This window comes from Phalaenopsis equestris, unplaced genomic scaffold (genome assembly GCF_001263595.1).
Source record: "Phalaenopsis equestris unplaced genomic scaffold, ASM126359v1 Scaffold000450, whole genome shotgun sequence".
NCBI classification, from domain to species: Eukaryota; Viridiplantae; Streptophyta; class Magnoliopsida; order Asparagales; family Orchidaceae; genus Phalaenopsis; species Phalaenopsis equestris.
Window position 1 is genome coordinate 23,370 of NW_018164891.1, and position 21,176 is coordinate 44,545.

Genomic DNA, 21,176 nt, shown 5'->3' on the forward strand with positions numbered 1-21,176 from the left:
GCCCTCGTACAATTTTGGCGTAGGGGCGAATGAAGAGAGGGCTTCGGAGTACTAGACTTCTGAACTGAAGAGGAGGATGCCCTAGAATCGCTAATCACATAGGAGGAAGGAAGGGGTTCAAGCTCTTGGCTTTGAATGTGGGAATGAGGGATCGAGGGGTGTAGAGAAAAACCAGAGATCAAACAATGTAAGGGCGTCAAGAGATAAAAAGACTTGGTAAGTATATTAAGGGTTGCGGTCTTTGCATTAATGACCAGGCCAGCTAGGGGTGTAAACGAACCGACCACGAACGAACATAGCTTGTGTTCGTGTTTGGTTCGTTTGAAATTTAGTTTGTTTGAAATAAGCTCGTGCTTAAAATTGTTTGTAAAGTCATTGCACGTGTTCATTTCTTAACGAACGAGTCGAACACGAGTTGTTCATGAACGACGAGTCAATTTGACATCCCTAATACTAATATATATAAATAATATATTATATTAATTATATAACTTATATTATATAAATATATAATATCTATATTAGTATATTACTAATATATTATATTAGTATATTACTATTATTAATTTATTATATATTATAATTTATAAAATTTAATTTTTTTTAAAATATATATATATATATATAATTATTTTAAATTATTTTATATTTCGAACTATAACGATTCGAACACGAACGAACGCATCACTGTTCGTGTTTGGTTCGTTTAACTAACCCAATGAAAAAAATTTGTTCACGTTCGTCTCATTTACTTATCAAACGAATCGAACATGAACTCATTGACGAACCGAACATGAACTGTTCGCAAACAACGAGCTTTTTTGACAACCCTGAGACCAGCATCCAAATCACGACTTATTCTATTCGAGCGGCTCGCCGAGTTCACTAGTCAAGTCAGGCGAGGCTCGAGCTTAAGGACATATATTATACTAGCTCGATTTTAACCTTGAGCTCGAACTCAAAGCTCAACAAGCTCGACTCGCGAGCTCATTAACAAGTCTGAGTTCAAGCCAGCTTGACTCATTTACACCCCCTATATTGCAATAATTTATTTGGTTTATAATGAATATTTTAATCTTCCAAGTCTTTCAATCAAGATTTATTTGCTGTCTGCATGCACAAATATTAATGAAATTTGGCTTATAAGAAAAATTTTCAAGTTGCAAACTGAAAATGTAGAGAAAAAATTAACAAATGAATATCAAAAATGCTATCTTTGAGGTTATGTATAAATAAGATTATATAAACACTAATATCACTAGCTTATATGCATCTCATCTCCAGTACAGGTTTAAACCAAACTGAAAAGAACAACTTCTGTTGATCCAGTTCGGTTACAATTGATTTGATCAATTTGAAAACATGCCCATCCAAAATGCTCACCCCTAATCTCCAGCAGTAATTCTTCCCTCTATTATTTTAATAATCAGAAAGAATGTTCAACTGATGCAGAGAATTCAAATCCTCCCTAAAGATGTGCAGCAGAAATAAATATAATCAAGTAAACAAAACTGAATCAAAATCAAACAATTTCCTTACTTCGAATCCAGAATCAAATGTACAGTTCTTCTCTTTCCTTTCAATGTAAGAAAATGGCGATCCATGAACTGCAACTTCATCATCCTATTCAAATAATCACATTCGCAGAGCTCAGTATTATTCCAAACTAATCTCCTTTCCAGTTCATCAAAACCTCAACTTGAATCAAAATCTACAGCAACTCCTATGGCCATCTTCCACCATGCTCTGATCTGCTCCGAAACCTCTGCGTGAATCGATGCTCACTCGCAGTTCCTGATGCAAACTCTCTGATTCTCTGCAAAAAGTTCCTGCTCTTACCCATCCAAAGCGAACCCGAGCTGGAACGCATGCGAAGCAGACCCGAACCATCCTCTACAGAACCCGCAGATGCATACAACACATCAGATTGCGATATTCCTCTCTTGGCTTCTTCACACAAACCTACATTGATTCTGGTCTCTGCGTCCTTCGCAGATGACCCTTCATTACTGCAGCTTTCGGAATGTCTGAACTCATCGCTCTCGTTGCAGACCAGCTTCAACGCCTGAACCACCTCACCCATAAACGGGCGGTGAGAAACCTCCGGCTCGACGCACATGGACGCAATGGCTGCAACCTTAGCAATGCTATCTCGGGGATAATTGGTGCCGAGAGTCGGATCGATGATTTTCTCCAATCCGTCCGTTTTTGTCAGGAGAGGACGTGCCCAAGAGACGAGATTTTCTTGACCGGGAGGTTGCAGCATGTCGACGGGCTTCCTCCCCGTAAGAAGCTCGATCAGAACAACGCCGTAGCTGTAAACGTCGCTCTTGACAAGAAGATGACCCGTCATTGCATACTCGGGAGCCACATAGCTGAAGAAATTAAATGAAATTTCAGGTCAAAAAGCTTAATGAAGACAAATGGTAGAAGGATTCTAGGTATTTTGTACCCAAAAGTTCCCATGACTCTTGTTGAGATGTGCTCGTTTTGTTCGTCCAATGCAGCCCTAGCCAGGCCGAAATCAGAAACTTTGGGGGTATAATCGTGCTCTAATAAGATGTTGCTGGATTTGAAGTCCCGATGGATGACGCGAGGGCTTGAATCTTCGTGAAGATAAGCTAAACCTCGAGCTGCACCGAGCGCGATCTTCATGCGTGCATTCCAGTCAAGCGGAGCAATATTCTTGTCCACACCTGAAATTTCAGAAACATACCTACAATTACTAGTAAAATTCCACCAAATCAATCAGAATGTGTGAAGGATGCAAATTCTTGCCATGTAGATGTGATTCGACGCTTCCATTAGGTATAAGCTCGTAGACGAGGCAGCGAGTGTTTTCCTCCGTGCAAATACCGATCAACTTGACCAGATTCCGATGATGTAAACGGCCGAGCATCTCGATCTCGGCCAAGAACTCCCGCTCTCCCTGCTGGTCATCCCTCTTCAAAACCTTTACTGCAACTCTCCTTCCATCATCGAGAGTTCCTTTGTACACGCGACCAAAGCCGCCTTCTCCGATGATTCGTGAAACATCGAACTTGTTTGTTGTCTTCTCGATCTCAACTAAACTGAAGGTTTTTGCTGATCCGGCGTACGTTGCGATGCTGGAGGTGAAGGAAGCTGGTGCTGAACTTTGTCTGCTACCAGTGGTTATAGGTATGGCCCGAGCAGCTATTTTGTTTTCATGTTCAGAAGACAAAACAGTCAGCCATTGAATCTCATGTCACAATATCGTTCTTGTTTTTCCAACTTTGGGGGACTACACATGATACCAAATAATGCTTATGCATTTACACGTCTAACATAAAAATTTTGACATTTATATTCATAACATTCAAATCCTTAACATTATATGAAAAATGGTGACATTACTTTACTTTTTTTAAATGAAGTATACATTTTTCATGCATGAATTTTGATGTCATTGTAACACTAAAGTATTATAAATAAAAATATGAAAGTTTGAGGGTGTTGATATGTAAATGCATAAGAACTGCATGCTATCTATGTAAATTTTTAGACTTTAAATAAAAAATTTGTGCTCCTAGAGGAAATTGCAAAAACAATGCAAAGAAATGTTTGTGCGTCCCCCTTAAAAACAGTATTATATCAACAAATTCTATTAAGAGAGTGAAAGTAGCTTACAACATCCTATTTCTAAAAACATTTCAAAGAAACTAAGTTGGAGAATGTTCAAGGAAGAAGATTTCTATGGCCTACTCAATCAAAGAACATTTCAAAGCACTAAATGTTGTTGCATTATAAAATAGAGCCTTGCATAGGGATAGCTAAATAATATGTCATATAATTGTCATAAACCCAAATGGAGCTTTACACGGAATAAACAATGGGGGTACAAATGCAAAGCCAAATTAAAATTTTACATACAGAATTTTAGGCCTTTATGGTTCATGCATCAACGCTAGAAAGCACAAGCTAAATGCAAAACATTTGAAAACCTATCTACTACAAATTTTACCTGATAGTTTTGCAAAAGGAGTTTGTAAAGATTGAGAACTTGGTGCAGGCAAATCTGAATTCTCCCTGTGCCTTAGTGAAAAAAACAACGCAGCTCCAACAATTAAAAACAAGGATAGTATAGATGATAGAACTATTATGGCTATCAGGCTTCCACTCAGCTTCAGTTTTCCCTTCTTCTTCCTCACATCAACAGCAAGAGGTCGAATTCCCCTGGCATTGTTTGCACTACCATAAGCTCCTCCTTCAACGTTAATATATGCCGGTGCAGTAGGCGGTGACGGTGGTAGGCCTGCGCATGTTATTGACATCAAAATTGAGAAAATTAGCTAAATAACGCCTTGCTACTCATATTAATCATCTTCTATAATTATAATCTGAGAAATATAGTAAAATATATGTGGCGTGAATTTAGGGGAATCAATCTCCAACACAAACTATTTGTCTTCTGTGATTTACTTGTAATTTTTCTTTTTTTTTTTTCTTTTACATTCATTCCTAACATTAAGTATAAAAACAAGGCTGAAAAATAACAAAACAAAATTGTCAAAAATAAATTACATAACATAATTCAGTGCAAAAACAAAACCGATAAAAAGACAAAAAGTCACTAACCTGGATAGAGAACATACAATACTTCATAGTCTCCAAAATATGAAGCCTGTATGGCAACCTGTTTATGCCAGAATTTCTCATAGGTTAGAAACACTGTTGTATTGTCAAAGCTTTTTTCAATTGGAACAAGATCAATGAGGACAACAGCCTTCTCGGTGTCCTCCGAAGCAACATTCGCTCCCATGATGCGAACTTGACTTTGTTTCACCAAAATTCCCACCGCAATTTCTTGAGCAAATTCGGAAACCAAGGGGAAAAATGTATACAATGCAACACCAAGACGAAGTCCTACTTTAATTGGCAAGACGCACATACAAGGTGACCCTGGAAGGGGATTCGCAAATGGTTCTTGGCACATTATAGGGCCGCAATCTGCGCAGAATCAGAGCTAAAATCAGCAATAAACATGCATCACGAGGCACATAGGGACAGTAGCGGAATCAAAATTTAAGGAGGGTGGCGAAAATTAAAATTAAGGGATGACGAGTATTTAAGTTTAAGGCTTTCATCTCCTTGAAATTATTTTAAAACTATTTTAAATATTATTATTAAATTAAAAGTAAAGTTAATATTAAACTGTTATTAAGCAAATAAGTTAACGGGTGTATTACATGATATGAAAGAGTTTAGAAAAAAATTAGGATTGATGAGCGCCTCTACCAACCACCTCCTGGTTCGCATAGGAAGGAGAGCTTCTTATTGCCAATAGTTTGAACAATCGATTTCACAAGCATTAAAATCAAAGCACCGAAGAACATGCACGAAATATTGAGTGATGCGGCATGAAATGTAGACATGAGATCAATGTCGCTTACTCAAATTAGGTGGTGGAGGGGGTAAAGACCGAATGGGTTGTGGCAATGGTGATGGAGAGGTTCCTCTGATATACTGGGGTGAAGGTGCGGGATAATAAGTCGGCGCTGTTAAAGGCGCAGTCTTGGTTAGTAACAAGGCAAAATTCACAACAAAGAACATGGAGTTGAATACTAAATTTGAAATAACAGTAAGCTTACATCCGTTATGCATTTGTGGAGCAGCCGGTGAAGGTGCTGGAGTAGAAGATTTTTCACCACTTGGGAAAGAAATTGGAGCCTGGTCTGGAGGAAAGTAAGGTTCTGTGATAAATAAATAAGATTTTAGTTTCCCACATTTTTAAATTTACAGGAAATTTATGATTGAATTCTCTTACTCGTTGGAGCCTCTATGGGAGGATGTGAAAGAGCTTGGTGAAAAGTAGGACCTTCAACATGAGGTGAAGGAGCAGAAGGCCTTTCCTTATTATTTGGTGTCGATATTGGAGGTTGTGAAGGAGCAGGATTAACCTCAGGGCCTTCAACATTAGGTGAAGGAGTACCATGCCTTCTCCCATCCTTTGGAACTTCAATTGGAGGATAATTTACAGGAGATGGAGAGGTCGCAGGGCCCCCAACATAGATTGGAGGATTGGGCTTTCCCTTTTTCCTTGGAAATGGCAACAATTGATGCATGGGTGCTAGAAAAGTAGCACAAAAGTTAATGAAAACATAATTAACATTTTAAAATCTCAAACTCTGTTACAGTACAACCTGAGGAGGGTATTGATGGAGGCAGAGAAAATGGAGCAGGTGTCGGTGTAACTCCTATTTTCCCATTTTTATGCCCAGGAACAGAAATAGCTGGTGCAGGCTGAGGGCTCTTTGTTATTCTTCCTTCAGAAGGATGAGGATGAGAGGCTGAAGGAGCATGTGTAATATTTGAATCATGAGGCAAAGGTGTGATAAGTGGGGATGATCCTGAACAAAATATTGTTCAGGGAATTAGTATTTCAACTTTCTTCAATCTATTCCCAAAAGTTGCATAATTACAATACCATTGAATTGGGAATTGTTTGTAGGAGACAAATGGCTTGAATTTCCCATTGAAGGTGCAGCTACAGGAGAAATCATAGGCCCTGTCGGACATTATTAAAAAAAAAAGAAAAGGAGAAAATTGTCAAAATGGTCCCTTCACTCTTTGTAGGTGTTCATTTAGTCTCAGTGTCTATAAAAGTACCAATTTAGCCCATGAATCTTTTAATGGAGGTTAAAACTATTTTTAAGTCATATATAAAGAGTCTGGACTAAAATGATCACTGTGAAGAGTCAGGGGACAACTAAAGTTTCAGAAAAAAAAAAAAGTAAAAAACAAAAAAAAACAAAATTCATATTGCACCAGGCGGACGGATCATTGGCGGTGATATTCTTGGAACATTTGGAAGAACATCTGGTGGGGTGAGCGGAACTAATCTCGGCGAAGGAGCTGGTGAAGAGAAATGTAATGAGAACTCAGTTGTATGAAACATCGTTTGAGCCAACTGATTCCCATGTTACCTGTTTATCAGCTGTGTACCTGCAGCATATGGCAATGTTGATTGCGAACCAGTAGAAGGTTTTCCCTGAGTCTCGCCTATAGGAGTTCCATTTCCAACTTGTGTTGATGGAGGATTTACAGTTGAAGGAGAGATATCATGATCTTCAGAGAAAATGCATCCAAATTTTAGTAATAAAAAGAAATGATTTCTTAGATTTTTCAATGAAATATTATTTACCTGAATTATGAGGTGGAGTTACTGAGCCAGGAAATTTATGTTCCTCTGCAGAAGGAGCTGGTGGAGAGCTGGGTATAAACGGTGCTGTGGCTTGAATAACGGGAGTAACAGCTTCGGGACTTTTTGGAAATATGCTTGGAGTATTTGGAACAGAACCTGAAATATAAGAACGAAAATCTGTGAAACACTGTGAAATGTAAGCGAAAATTTTACTCCTAAAATGCTGTGAAGTTAATTAATGTTTGGTTTTGATACATCAAGAACAAAACATATTGGAGTCTTGAAATTATGTTCATCAAACTTGTCAACATCACCTATTGGAATAGTCAGAGGACTTGGTGAAAAAATACTTTTTGATTTTTCAGAATGTGGAGCTCCCTTTATCATTGGGTTAGAAAGATATGGAGATATTTCTGGTGAAGGGGAGGCCGCCGATACTGCAATAGAGAGCAGACATGTTGCTCATAAGAGTAAGTGGTTATTCAGTTATTTGAAGTTTATTCAGGAAAGAGCCACAATTTTTGCTAGACAATATCATAAATGCATGAATGTAACATATTGATTCACTGGTGTAGTGATTTTTTGCAATATTTTAAAAAAAAATGGAATTTTGGTACTGATGGTTATGGAAATCATTTTTCTAGACAATTTAAGATCTTTAGTAATGATGTTCACAAAATTTTCACACATCAGACTTTTAGCATATGTATGTTGTAATGCACAAATTTAAAATTGAAGTGTCTAACTATGAAGGCAAAATTGATCAAATAATTTTTACTGTTTGATTGCTAGACATGGATAATTTGTTTGAAAGACAAATTATACCATCAAATAAGATTTGCAAAAATGAAATTTATTGGTCTAGCTAAAATTTATTGGTTGTGTGGATGGGCAAGGAAAGAGAATAGGAAGGGAATCTACAATAATTTATGAGATTGAGATAAAACAGTTTTTATAATAGAAATATTTGCCCTCATAATATTACAATAAATTATTTAATGAAATTATATCAATATAATAAGGCACCAAGTCTGTGACTAAATCCATAAAACCTCATATCAAGAGAGATATTACCTCACCACATTCCATAATGTGAGCATGTTTTTCAACGTAGATTAGATTTTGAAATAATGTTAATATTTCTTGTACCTAAGAAGGTTATCATATGTCACGACTCGGCCCGGAGCTTGAAGTTAACGACGATGGAAACGGACGGTCGGACGATGGAAATCAATTCTCTGCTATTCTTTTACGTCGCCAAAAAATTTATGTGATTTCTCAAAATGGATTATAACATCATATATTCATTTTTCATCAAAATAATTAGGTTCAATCGTATCTCAATATTGAAGCACAAGGGACAAAAAATATGTTAGAATTTAAATGGACTATATTTTTACAAAAATAAAAGAGAGACTTCCAATGTATATTCAATCAAAAGAAACTACATTCTGAGTCAATCTTGCGAGTTGAGAACTTTTTAAATCTCTATGATCTAAGTTTATTTGAAATTTAACCAAATCAAATACCCTAATTTTATAAAAAAATAATGAAATTGAAAGAAATAGTAGGGTAACAATTGTCTATCCAAAGCCTGACAATTTCCAACTGGCCCAACTAACGAAATCGGCTCTAAATACTCCAAATCTCATTTGTTTTGGTGGCCTAAATTAATAGAGTTTATTTTGTTATGTTAATAGTGAAAGCAAAGCATCAAAGACTTGGTAATTATTGCAACATTTGCCTATTCTTGAGTGGAAGTGGGAGACTAATTTAGATTTTGTTATGGAAATTTCATGATCTAGACAATGGCATGACATAGTATTGGTTGTGTTGATCAACTTACGAATTCAGTAAATTTTCTTCTTATGAGGCTGACGGATTCAGTCGATAAGTTGGCACAATTATATATACATGAGATTATCATACAGTATACGATATAAAAGGTTATTATTTATGATCATCATTGGGGATTTTCTTTCTAAATTATAGAGGAATATCTAGGAGGATTTAAGAGCAAACTTACAGTTCAGTATTTTAAAAAAAAATTGGAACAAAATATAAATTTTTAATAGATTATCATCAACAAACTAATAGTTAAATTGAAATTGTTAATAGAAGCTTAGGAGATATGTTATATCATCTGATTAAAGAACATGCATCTGGGTGGGATTTGATATGGTCAATAACATGCAATTCATTAGTTAGTGGCTTACTAAGATATGTACAATTGAGATTGTCTTAGAAGATCAACTTAGAAAGCAAATGTTCTTGTAGAACTCTATACAATTAAAATTTCACACATTTGCACAACATATGGAAGTTTGCACACAATTCATAAGAAACTAACTATAAATCATGAGATTACAAGAGTTATGCTGTCGGGAACAAGAGGCTTGTGGAATTTTAGCCTGGGGATGAGTCAAAATGCGTTCAAATCCAAAAAGGCTTTCATCTAGAACCTTTAGAAAATTGAAAGTAAGGAAAGAGGGATCATTCAAAACCATGCAAAAAATGGGAACTAAGCCTATAAATTAAAATTTTCACAATATTGTGGTTTAAATCTAATTTTTAATTTATTTTATTTTACATTATTTCATAAATCTATTATCAATTCCTTGAATTTTGCTCTCTTCCCACCCATTGTGAGTCTTCATTCAATCTTCTGCCAAATACTTCTATGCACCTTATCCCTAAGGCTATTCTAGATAATGAGATTGAATCTCTTCTTGATGGTGGATTTCAGAGGTACCTTAATCACAAGCAAGACATACCTAACTGTAATGACTCCTTAGACTACCATACAACAAGCTTGAGTTATGCCTATGTATTCGATGAGTATCAAATGCTAAATTAGTCAAAGCAAAATTTGACCAAGGTAATCAGATTTGATGAAAATCTTGTATTTATTCTTGTTAAAAGCATTACATCCAGTGTTAACTTTTTTGTATTTTAAGTATTTATTTTTCATTAGTTGATTTCCTTAACCACTTGGTTAATTTCATTAATTGGTTCAATTTATTTGTAATCTCTCTTTGAAGATATGTTGGTGATGATAATCGAGAAGTGTTTCGAGAAAGGTATTTACTAGATTTAAGTTAATTTATTTGGTTTAATAGTAATCCTAATTTAATTTATGTTAAAGAGGATATGGTAGACTATTCTTGCATTTGGTATTAAAAATTCAATTCGTCCAAGTCAAATTTTATTTAAAAAAAAAGTAGATTGATGTTGTAACACCCATTGCCTTAGTAAATTAGCATACCAATGTAGTGTCCCAGCTTACATTTGATATGAATGATGTGTTTGAGTGTGTGCATAATTTTCTAATGAAAGGAAGTGAGCGTGTATATTTGATTGATCAATTTGAAGCACATATAAGCATGTCATGGTGCCATTCCAAAAAAATGGCTCTCTAGAAGATCATATATACAGTATAGGACTGAACATATAATGTCCAATCATACATATGATATAAGGTTTGTAGCCTTTGGTATAATTTGTTGAACTATGGTAATATAATAGACCTAACCAATTCATTAAAACAAATAAATAAATAAACGAAGAACCAAAAAAAGCTCTAAATTGAAGCCAAAACAGCTACGCATGAACCACTTCATCGACTTATCCATATGTGAAAAGATGCCACTCATCATTGCCTTTGTTCGCAATTTAAGAAAACTAGCATTAGAGCATCAAATATTCTCCCTTCTTCCCTCCTCCTTCATGTTCATCCATAAACAGCAAAAGGAAGTTTTGCCGCAAGCCCTAATTGTTCCCAACACTAGCCACTAAGTTGTTACGACTGAAACTTGTGAACACCCTCTCTTAATTTTCTACCTAGCTACAACCCTCTCGAAGAATAGCCGTTCTCTCTTAATTTTCTACCAAGCTACAACCTTCTCGAAGAATAGTCATCGTTCTACTTCTACCCTAGGCTCCACAAATGCCGTATTCGGTTCGATGTCATCAAATGTTGGATAACTTTGGAGTAAAGTTTTTTCCCCGTAACTCCAAAACTGAAATTAGTGAAAACTATGACAAGTTTTCTTGTCTGCTGTGATTTCAATGAAAGATTTTCTTGTATGTTAATTAATTATATATCTTATAAAGCATTTATAAAAAATTTGATGCAACTAATTTCTGATTCGAATAAGTAATTTAGGTTATTACCTGTTTAATTTTACCAAATCTAATTATTGCATAAATCCATTAATTTTGGAAAGATTCATAGAAAGTATTAACTTGTTTCTCATCCACATTGCTAGTTGATAAGAAAATATATATTGCTTATGCAAATCTTATCCTCTTAATATGTAACAAGTTTTGATCACACTGCTTATAGAATAATATTATGTAAAATAAAACTTCTTTATATTGATCCTTCGAACTCCCCTCAATATGATTCCTAGTAGTCTATGTGCCACTAGTGGTGGGATTAGGCATAGCAATAGATATTTGGGTAGGAGTGATTTGATTCATAGGCCTAGACAAATAAACAACTCTCAACCTTATTTTTATTATTTATTTTAAGACCAATAATATATTTATTCGCCCATTGACAATCATTGTCTACAGTGTTAGTCTAAGCACTCAAAAATATTAAAGTACTTAGTGACCTAAAAGTTCCATACCTAAGAATTAGTAAAATTATCAATTGCCCATATAATTTCTTATTATGGTGTCTACTTGAAATTAAGAATTTCCCTTATGTTTACCCAAGTGAGATTGGTCTTCCTAATTTTTTTTATTCTGCCAATCAAATACATCTTTGCATGACTAAAAATGAAAATTTTATGGGAAGCGCGCTTTTAATATTGATGGATCAATCTTGAAATAAATCATAAGTATTTTAGAATTCTCTCATTATTGTTCAATATAGACATCATCTGAGATCATTAAGGTCAGGCTAAATCCTTCAAGTTTAAAGAGCTTAGAATGCTCAGCCTGCAACCGAAATTCAATTTTTTTCACAATATCAACTCAATGGGAGAATTATCATGTTTGATTTAATATTTTGGTGTTTGGTAAAACAATCATTGCAATGGATCTGAAGAAGCATTACATGAGATCTAAATACCCAGAATAATTCCTCATTTAATCAATTGGAGGTCATGCTAATTAAACTCAATGGGCTTGCCTCGATAAATGTGTAGAATATCATTAAAGCACATGAGAGCAATGGGCTAGTCTAACATCAGATAATTAAAAAATATATTGGCATTGAAATACAAAGTTTTTTAACCTTAAATATAAGCTGAAGCTTTTGAATTAAACACGGGCTTTGCCACTAATGTATCAATAACAACTATAATTTCCTTTGGCTCCATACTCCCTAACAAAGTGGTTTCTTGGCTCCCATGCATCTTGGCCACCTTCTAACATGTTTGAGAAAATTCAAGGGTGTGTGATTTCCATTGCATCATAGCATGCTTAAGTAAGCTTATGGTGCATGATACATGATGGCATTGAAAAGATTTAGTTCGAGAGTGAATTATGGCCAATATAAAGAGCTCTCAGTGAGATTTTTAAAGCACTTTAGATTAATGAGTTAATTCCATATCAAATAATCAAGAAATAGATAATTGTTGAAATACCAAGTGGTTCCCTTACATATAGCTTAACCTTTTAGGATGAAAAAATGGACATGAACATTAATGCAAGGGCAAATTGTGATCCTCATGGTTTCCATACTCCCTAACAGATACTAGGAATTATGCTTGAGATTGGAATCCCTTTCTTGTTTTCTCCATGGGCTGTCTACTTTGCATTAGTTCTCTATAAAAAATTTTCCTCTTGCAAAGCGAGCAACGAAGAGTTCTTGCACTTATATAAGGGCTTCTCTCCAAGCAAGTTTGCTAAGCCAAGTTTGAGAACTTCTAAAACATACCCATTTCATGGAATTTTGTTGGATTTTAGATTTTTCCATTAGAACTCTATCCTAATGACAACTGTAAGTTCTTAGAATTCACGAGTTGTATCAGCTAGGGTTTTAACCAGCATCTCTTTGGATGTCATTATCATGATGAGAGATAATGCTATATGTGAAAATTTCTTTAACCTTCTTCCTCCTGAGCTTGAAAGTAATGGAGTTAGTAAGAGTTGATGAATGTCCTTATACTAAATACACAGGTTTATGGCTGCTTCAGTAGTAGATCTGACTAATCTTCTTCCCTGTCTGAGCATTCTGCATTCAATTATTGTATTCCATTACAACACAAATAAAGCAATCATGGCAACATCTTAAATTTAAAGCTTTCTGGTTTTCATGAGGATTGCCTCAGAATCTCCAAGAAAGACTAATTAGAGTCAATGGCATACACACCACATACATCAAAGATGTAACTAAAACATAGGAATATTTATTGGTGAAGTAAGAGGTAGCAGTGAGGATAAATGCAGAAGACCAAGCCAGCAAAAATACATGACAAACTAAACCAGCAAACCAAAAAAACAAAAACATGTACACTCTGCAAGCAAGAAACAGATGTTAATAATCAATGAGACATCTCTTAAGAATATATTATGTGACACATTACATATAATTAACTTCAGCAGAACCAACCAAAATTCATGGAAGAGATGGTAATAGTCAAAATAGATGAAGAAACCGGAAGAAACCGTGACCAGAAAATTAAAAAAAAAAAAACATCTGTAATGAAAAGAAAAACGCAAGTAAAAGAAGAACCAGGCTGTAATGCAAAACTAAAACAGTAACGGAGAGAACAACTGTTGCTGCAGTCAAAAGAAAACATACTTAGCCTACAGATCACAAGATGAAACCAGTACTGCTACAACTACAACAAGAAGAAGAAGAAGAAGACAGAAAAACATCAAAAGGTACACTTTTACATAAATTACTCACCTCCAATCCTGCAAATCCACAAAACCGAAACCAAACAGTAAAACCCACATCGAACAAGTTCCTTTTCTCCCCACTCCATCAAACGATTCACAAAACCCTCTCAACCAAGCAAGCTTCGGATAAACGGACTGCGCACAAAGCAAGCGCATTCAGCAAGAACAGACACCATAAGATGCCACAAGAGAAGAAAACAAGCAAACTAATGTCAGCAAAACGGGAGCTTTCATCGGATACCACCATGAGACGGAGAGGAAGATAAGAGGCGCAAAAAGGAAAAGGTGAAAAAGGTGGCTGCTTTCGCACTGCAATCAGTGAGCAGAAACCGCTCCAAATTTGCGATTAGAAGTTACGTTTTTTGCTTTCGTGATTGCGAAGAATATGCGAAGGCGCTCCTTAACAGAACGCAAGTGTCGGAGAGGGAGAGGGAATTGGTGTAGAAGAGAGGATTAGGCTGCTTTAGTAGTTCTTCGAGTGGAAGGAGAGCTGCCCCTTTCCTAAATCTTTTAATAATTCCAAAATTACAACTTCAAGATTTTTTTTTTTTTTTTTTGCATAAATTAATGAGTTATTACACCGCTTATTATTCACAAGGACATTTTTTTTTTTTTTAACTTTAAAGACCAATGTGATGACCAAAACGATATGGTGTTGACATCCTTTGGGCATTAAATGTAGCCTGCATTTTTTGCAGGGGCATTTACATGCATACCACATAATTCTGGTATATTTAAATATGTGATATCTAAACCTTCGTATTTATGTAGAGTTAACATTTTAAAAGGTATTATAATTGTAAATATTAAACTTTAGATTCAAGATGGGTAAAATTCATAAGAATTGTGTCTATTATTACTTAGTTTCATTACAAAGCTACCACAGATTGAAACCAAAATATCTTTAAAATATAATATTTAATCCTTTTTTCTAGTCTATGTTGCTCACACACAGAGGACACAAAATTATAATAAAGATTATTATTATTATTATTATTATTATTATTAAATAACATATTACGATTAATATAAAAGAGAAAATAAGAAATTTAATAATATTAACTTTCAAAATTTAAGATGCCCATAAACAAATGTTTAGTTTATGATATACAAAAAAATAAGTATATATTATATTATATTATATTATATTATATCAAGAGTTAAGTTATCTTAATCAATTATTCATTAAAGAATAAAATCATCACCACCTTCCCTAGCACCGAATTCTTATATATTTATAAATCTAATACTAAAGTTTTGATTTTTACATTTAAGTCACCAAAATCTTTCATATCACATATAATTGCCACTTTTTAAGTTTTTAAAAGTGGAAGAATTTTTTTTAAAATTTTAACCTTAGTAGATATTTTTTAGAAAATTTTAATTCATTAATTTAGAGTATGTGTGTCCCCTTATTGTTAAATATTATTTGAATCTGAATTTTATGTCATATACAACACGTGTCGGAGTCGTGTCTGTGCATGATACATATCTGACACTGAACAGCTCCTTGTAAATTAGGAATATTCGTGCATTATAATTGTTCATTTATGTCATTCATGGTATCTCAACAACACATAACACACTATAATATATGATCAAAAAAACATTATAGAGAATTGAGTATTATTTGTTATCAGATATCTCCATTGTTGTTATAATTTAATAAAGAAATAAATTAATTTTACTTCATAATGGTAATTAAAGAGTACTAATTGCAGTTTAAAGGTTTAAATATGATCCCAACTACTACCTACCAAGGCTCAAATTGGCTTCACACTCAAGAAAGAAAAGGAAAGGTGTAAGCACTATGTATAAGTGGGGACAAAGCTATAGAATAACCATAATGAAGCATTCACACTATTGTGATTGGTCCCCCTCTTCCCGCTCCCGCTCCCGTCGCGACCCCAAGTTTCGCTTTCGCTCCTGATTGCCAAACGTCACGACCCCAGTCTGCTCCCGCCTCCACTATTCCTGCCTCTCCTTTTGTTTTCGCAAATCGGTGTTCGCTGTGAAGCAAAGCGATGCTTCACACCTTTAAATTCATGAATCAGGGTCTCCCAACTTCGGTAAAACAAAAGGAGAACGAATGAGGCGAGAGCAGACTGGGGTCGCGACGTTTCACAATCAAGAGCGAAAGCGGGACTTGGGGTCGCGACGGGAGCGGGAGTAAGAAAACGAACCGGGCTCCAAACTCAACAAACCTCTTACTTGGAGATCAATACACAGGCAGTAACGTCTCCTTCCTCAAACTGATATCATCCACTGACGGTGTCATCATTTTCTTCAAACATAAATCCTCCACCTCTGCAACTCCGTAAACGTAGACAATTTGTCGAACCACGTAAATCTGTATGTTCCACTGTATTACTGTTTTCTGGTGTGAATTTTCTCGTTCTATTTTTTGCTTTTCTCATCGATCGTTCTTCTATTTTCACATATATACCACAACAACTGGTATCAGAACCCGTAGTTTCGAACCTGACGAAAGACGATGACTGCAGATGAAGTGAAGGTTTAAGGGATCGAGAAATTTGATGTCATAGATTTTGGACTGAAGAATGCAGATAGAGGATTACCTCTATGTGAAGAAATTTCATCTTCCGTTATTGGGGAAAATACCTGAAAGGATGGATGAGGCTGAATTGAATTTGTTGGATCGACAATTTATGGGGGTTATTCGATTGACTCTATCAAGGTACGTTGCACACAATGTCGTCAAGGAAAGAACGACTGCATATCTCATGGCAGGCCTGTCAGATATGAATGAAAAGTCATCGGCGAATAATAAGGTGTACTTGATGAAAAAGTTATTCAATTTAAAAATAGCGGAAAGTGTTTATGTTGCTCAACACCTGAATGGTTTTAATATTATCACAAATTAATTATCGTCTGTTAAAATTGATTTTGATGAAGAGATGCGTGTGTTGATATTGTTGGCATTGTTGTCTAATAGTTGGAAAGTCATGAGGATGACAGTTATCAATTCTGGAGGTAAATCTAAACTAAAATATGATGATATTCGTGATTTGATTTTGGCTGAGAAGGTGTACAAGAAAAATTCTTGCGAGATATCAAGTACAAGTTCGACATTGAATGTTGATTTCAAAGGGAGATGACAGGATAGGAACTCCAATAGAAGAAGATCAAAATTAAATTCTGGTTAGCATGCAATCGGTTGGAATTGTGGCAATGTTGGCCCCATAAAAATGAACTGTTGGAATCCTAAGAAGATGGAGAATAATAGCGCAAATGTACTATCCGAAGAAGTACAAGATGCATTATTGCTGGTAGTTCATAGTTTTGTTAATGATGGAAGTGAAGAGGAGAGTGGGTCTGGGGCACCTATTCTTATTGTTCCACAGACAGATGGTGGAAAACCATAAAGCTATTAAAAAATCTTGCAAGATGAAAGTTTGAGCAAGTGGGAGCTGGCAAAACTTCCACCAGGGAAGAAGGCATTCACAAGAAGTGGATGTACCGGGTGAAGACTGAGCTTGATGGCAATAAGAGGTACAAGGCTAGACTTGCCGAAAAAGGCTTTCAGCAGAGACAGGATATTGCCCATGCAGTGAGAGTTGTAAGCAGGTTAGTGAGAGTTGTAAGCAGAGACAAGAGTAACCTAGGAAATAGCTTGGAGGTGCAAGGTTATGTGGACGCTACTGATATGTTGACTAAGAGTGTTACTCTTGAGAGACTGAAGTTGTGCACATTTTAGTTAGTCTTCTGGTGTGAAAACAAGAGAATTAAGTTGCAAAGATAGAGGATTCATGTTTGGAGAAAAGGGCGACACCATCAGTGGAGGATATCAGTTTGAGGAAGAAGATGTTGTTTCCTGTGTACTGGTCTTCAAGTGGGAGATTTGTTGAGTTTGGAGCCCGGTCCATCATCCCGCTCCCGCTCCCGTCGCGACCCTAATTACCTCTTTCGCTCCTGATCGCGAAATGTTGTGACCCCAGCCTGCTCCCGCCTCCACTGTTCTCGCCTCTCCTTTTGTTTTCACGAATCGGCGCTCGCTCCTGCTCCGCCCGTGAAGCGAAGCGATGCTTCACACCTTTAAATTTGTGAATCGGAGCCTCCTAACTTTGGGAAAAAAACTGTTGGTGTAAGTTACAGAGGTAACATAAGAGGAAGAAAGGTATAGCGAGGCATCACAAGGCTCTCCTTCATATTTAAATTTTGGCACGTCCCTTTTTTGTGTTTTTCTTCTGGCTTCCTCAGGACAGAGGAAGAGAAGTGTAAGGAGTAGTTTCTTGCGGCAGAAGGTAGAAGAAAGAAGAATAAGAAGATCGTTCTCCCTTAGCTTCTTTCTGGTGGCTTGTGGCAGAAGAGAAATTAAGTTTATTTCTCTTGTAAGTTTATCTTCTTTGGCGTATCTCGGTGTAGAGAGAGAAGAAGAGAGAGCAAGGATGTGAGAGATCCCTCTTGTAAGTCGAAACGATCGATTGGTGTAAATTTCTCAAATAGTAAAATTCTCTACAACTCTGTGGACGTAGACAATTTGTCGAACCACGTAAATATGTGTGTTCCGCCGATCGTTTTTCTTTTTTTCACATATATACCACAACAATTATGTATTAAGAATAATTACAACTTATAATCTACTTTCATTATGTATTATTCTTAGGTTAATCACTTTGAAATAAGAGATATGAAAACGCAAATCATGCCCGTTAAGTTAAAATAAATTTGTAGAAGGTGCATTTTATTCTTTTTTTTATGATTTTTTTGGTTTGTATTATATTTTTATTTATTTTTAAACTAATCATATAGGTATCTTTAGTTGACTAATTTTGCATATTATTTCAATGCATTGGTTGATGTGCATGATTAGCACTCAAGTCAAGTTTTTAGTTATGTGCTTATTTTAAAATAAATGTAGTAAAATGAAGATGAAGAAATCATAAGACGAGGCTTTTCTTTATAGATCTTCCACTCCTCTTGAAAGCTCATTTTTATCTCTATTTTATGCATGAAAAAATAAAGAAATATAAAATTATATTATGTACAGTATTGCTCTTGTATGCGGTGTCTTGGTGAATAGATCGCAATACGGGTGACAGGCGGTGACATAAATGAGGATTGATGTATGTGCTATGAGATAATGATGTTTCTTTCTCTAGCGGCTCGTTTGTCTTGGACTAGCTTGACCAGTTCGACAAGTGGGTTTAGTTCGACCACTTTAACTGGAGGGCTTAGCTCGATCATTTCGGTAAGTGGGTTTAATTCTATCACTTCAATAGATAGGCTTAGCTCAAGAAGGACATGATCATTAGATATGTGTCTTTGAAGTACGTAAGGCCAATTGACCCTCAGTATGCCTTTGAAAAAGCTTAGCTTAATTATATGGTAGTATTTGGGCATACATCCGTATATCAATTAATTTTTTAAAATTATCATAAGTATTTTTGCAAATTGATGTAATTAGTCCAAATGAACCCTAAATATATTTCATGAAAATATTTCTATATGCTCCTAAACATAATATATAGCTCAAAGTACATATTAAAAATAGTGATCTCTTACTATTTTTATTTTTTTAATTTTCTAGAGTATACTTTAATCAAAATTTGATGAAACATATTTCTTATTAGTATAAATAAAACTATTGAACCAAACAAACTTACAAGCAATTAAACTAAAAAAAAGACAAAAAGATGCAAAATTACATGGCAAATAATCATAATCAAACCATGCAAAAATGTATGGCGAGTCAATACAAAAATGTTTGGTTCAGATATGTTAAATTTTGCCAGGATGTAATAATTAATTATTTGTCTTCTAACCGAGAGCACTAAAATCCAAATTGCTCAACTTATTAATGTATTCATGTGTGACAGCTAAGTTAAATCAAATCAAATTGAAATGAGAACATGAAAATGATTTAAACTGAATTTAATCAAATAATTCATAGCTTTTTAGTTTTAATACTTAATTAAAATAAAAAAAAGGTTTGCATTTGAATTCCATTTTTAAATTTGAAGCGCTCACAATGTTCTTCTTCATGATTTATCAAAATCTTATATTAATCAAGTTTAATGTGGTTAAGGAGGTCCCGTTTGGGGCAGGTTATTTGGTGTAGTGCATTTTGAAAGCGCACCTATGATCATTTGGGTAAACTGTGTTTTGATAACTTTTTCAAAAAGTTGCATTTTCAAACCGTTGAAATCATCGTTTTCACATCATTCCTGACTAGGTGCGGTGGCAGCTTTCTAGCTGTTGATTTTTTAAAAAAAAAAAAAAAAATGTAATAGCCACCGCAACTTTTTAAACAACAAATTATTTTTCAGCAGCTCATTAATAAATTGCCACTGCCCAAATAGACCTTAAGTTTTCTTACCTAAACTTTAGTCATGTAATGTGTTTAGTTATGTATTGATTGACGCTAACAAAAAATATTGGGAAATTTTGTTCGAGGATGTAAATTACATAAACCATTCCAGATATCCGAAGCAAGAGTTTAAACAAAAACTTACGAAATAAGAAAACACATAAAACACCATATTTAACATCGATAAACCCGAGAGCGAGAAACAAATACGAAGCCACATCATAACAAAAAAAAATTCACAATGAAGAAAATAAAAAGAATTCTACAAATGACATCACACTCTAGTCTCTCAAGGCTTTTGACACTCTCGAAAATTTGAACTCAATACTTAGCACGAAAGAATTCGAAATCATACGAAAAATCACAAAAGTAGTTGTTTAAAACTTGCTTCTGTGTCATATCGTTGCGACACTATGACACCATACTCTCAGGTTTCTACACAAAATTTTATTCAGTAATAGCTCTGCGACATTGATATTGTCGCAGTGCTGGTACAGCTCTAAGTCACTAATGTACGAAAAAAAAATGCTTAATGCCAAACTTGATCGGTAAAATTGAAGGCTCTGAGTTGACAATTAATTGACACAATTAAGCTCCACATAATAACAAATTTACATAGATACCATACAGTTTTTTGGATTTGCATGTACAACACCTAATATTTGATATTTATAAACATGTACAAATTTTGGCTTGGTATATTCCAACTCAATTTCCTGAAATGTTCTGAAAATTAACACGTGATATGAAATTTGTCTTCACACCGTACAAATACTTCTATATATATATATATATATATATATATATATATACTTGATGAGTAGT

The 21,176-nt window shown here is 35.0% G+C and overlaps 1 protein-coding gene across 5 annotated transcripts; it reads right to left on the bottom strand.

Moving 5' to 3' along the window:
- Positions 1-1,261: 1,261 nt before the first annotated feature.
- On the bottom strand, positions 1,262-14,498 carry LOC110027797 (receptor-like serine/threonine-protein kinase ALE2). 5 transcript variants are annotated; one of them, XM_020729364.1, is made up of 16 exons: positions 14,265-14,498; positions 14,028-14,155; positions 7,477-7,599; positions 7,163-7,318; positions 6,964-7,086; positions 6,787-6,873; positions 6,446-6,526; positions 6,162-6,368; positions 5,786-6,088; positions 5,610-5,711; positions 5,412-5,516; positions 4,597-4,968; positions 3,983-4,273; positions 2,779-3,174; positions 2,453-2,696; positions 1,262-2,375 (listed from the first exon to the last, which is right to left on the bottom strand). In XM_020729364.1, the coding sequence occupies exons 2-16, from the start codon at positions 14,104-14,106 to the stop codon at positions 1,724-1,726; spliced, it is 3,321 nt and encodes a 1,106-aa protein (XP_020585023.1). In that variant the 5' UTR covers positions 14,107-14,155; positions 14,265-14,498; the 3' UTR covers positions 1,262-1,723. The 5 variants fall into 5 exon arrangements, with proteins under 5 accessions (XP_020585023.1, XP_020585024.1, XP_020585025.1 ...); XM_020729365.1 differs by having other exon boundaries at positions 14,262-14,498; XM_020729366.1 differs by having other exon boundaries at positions 6,446-6,505; positions 14,028-14,498.
- Positions 14,499-21,176: the final 6,678 nt, after the last annotated feature.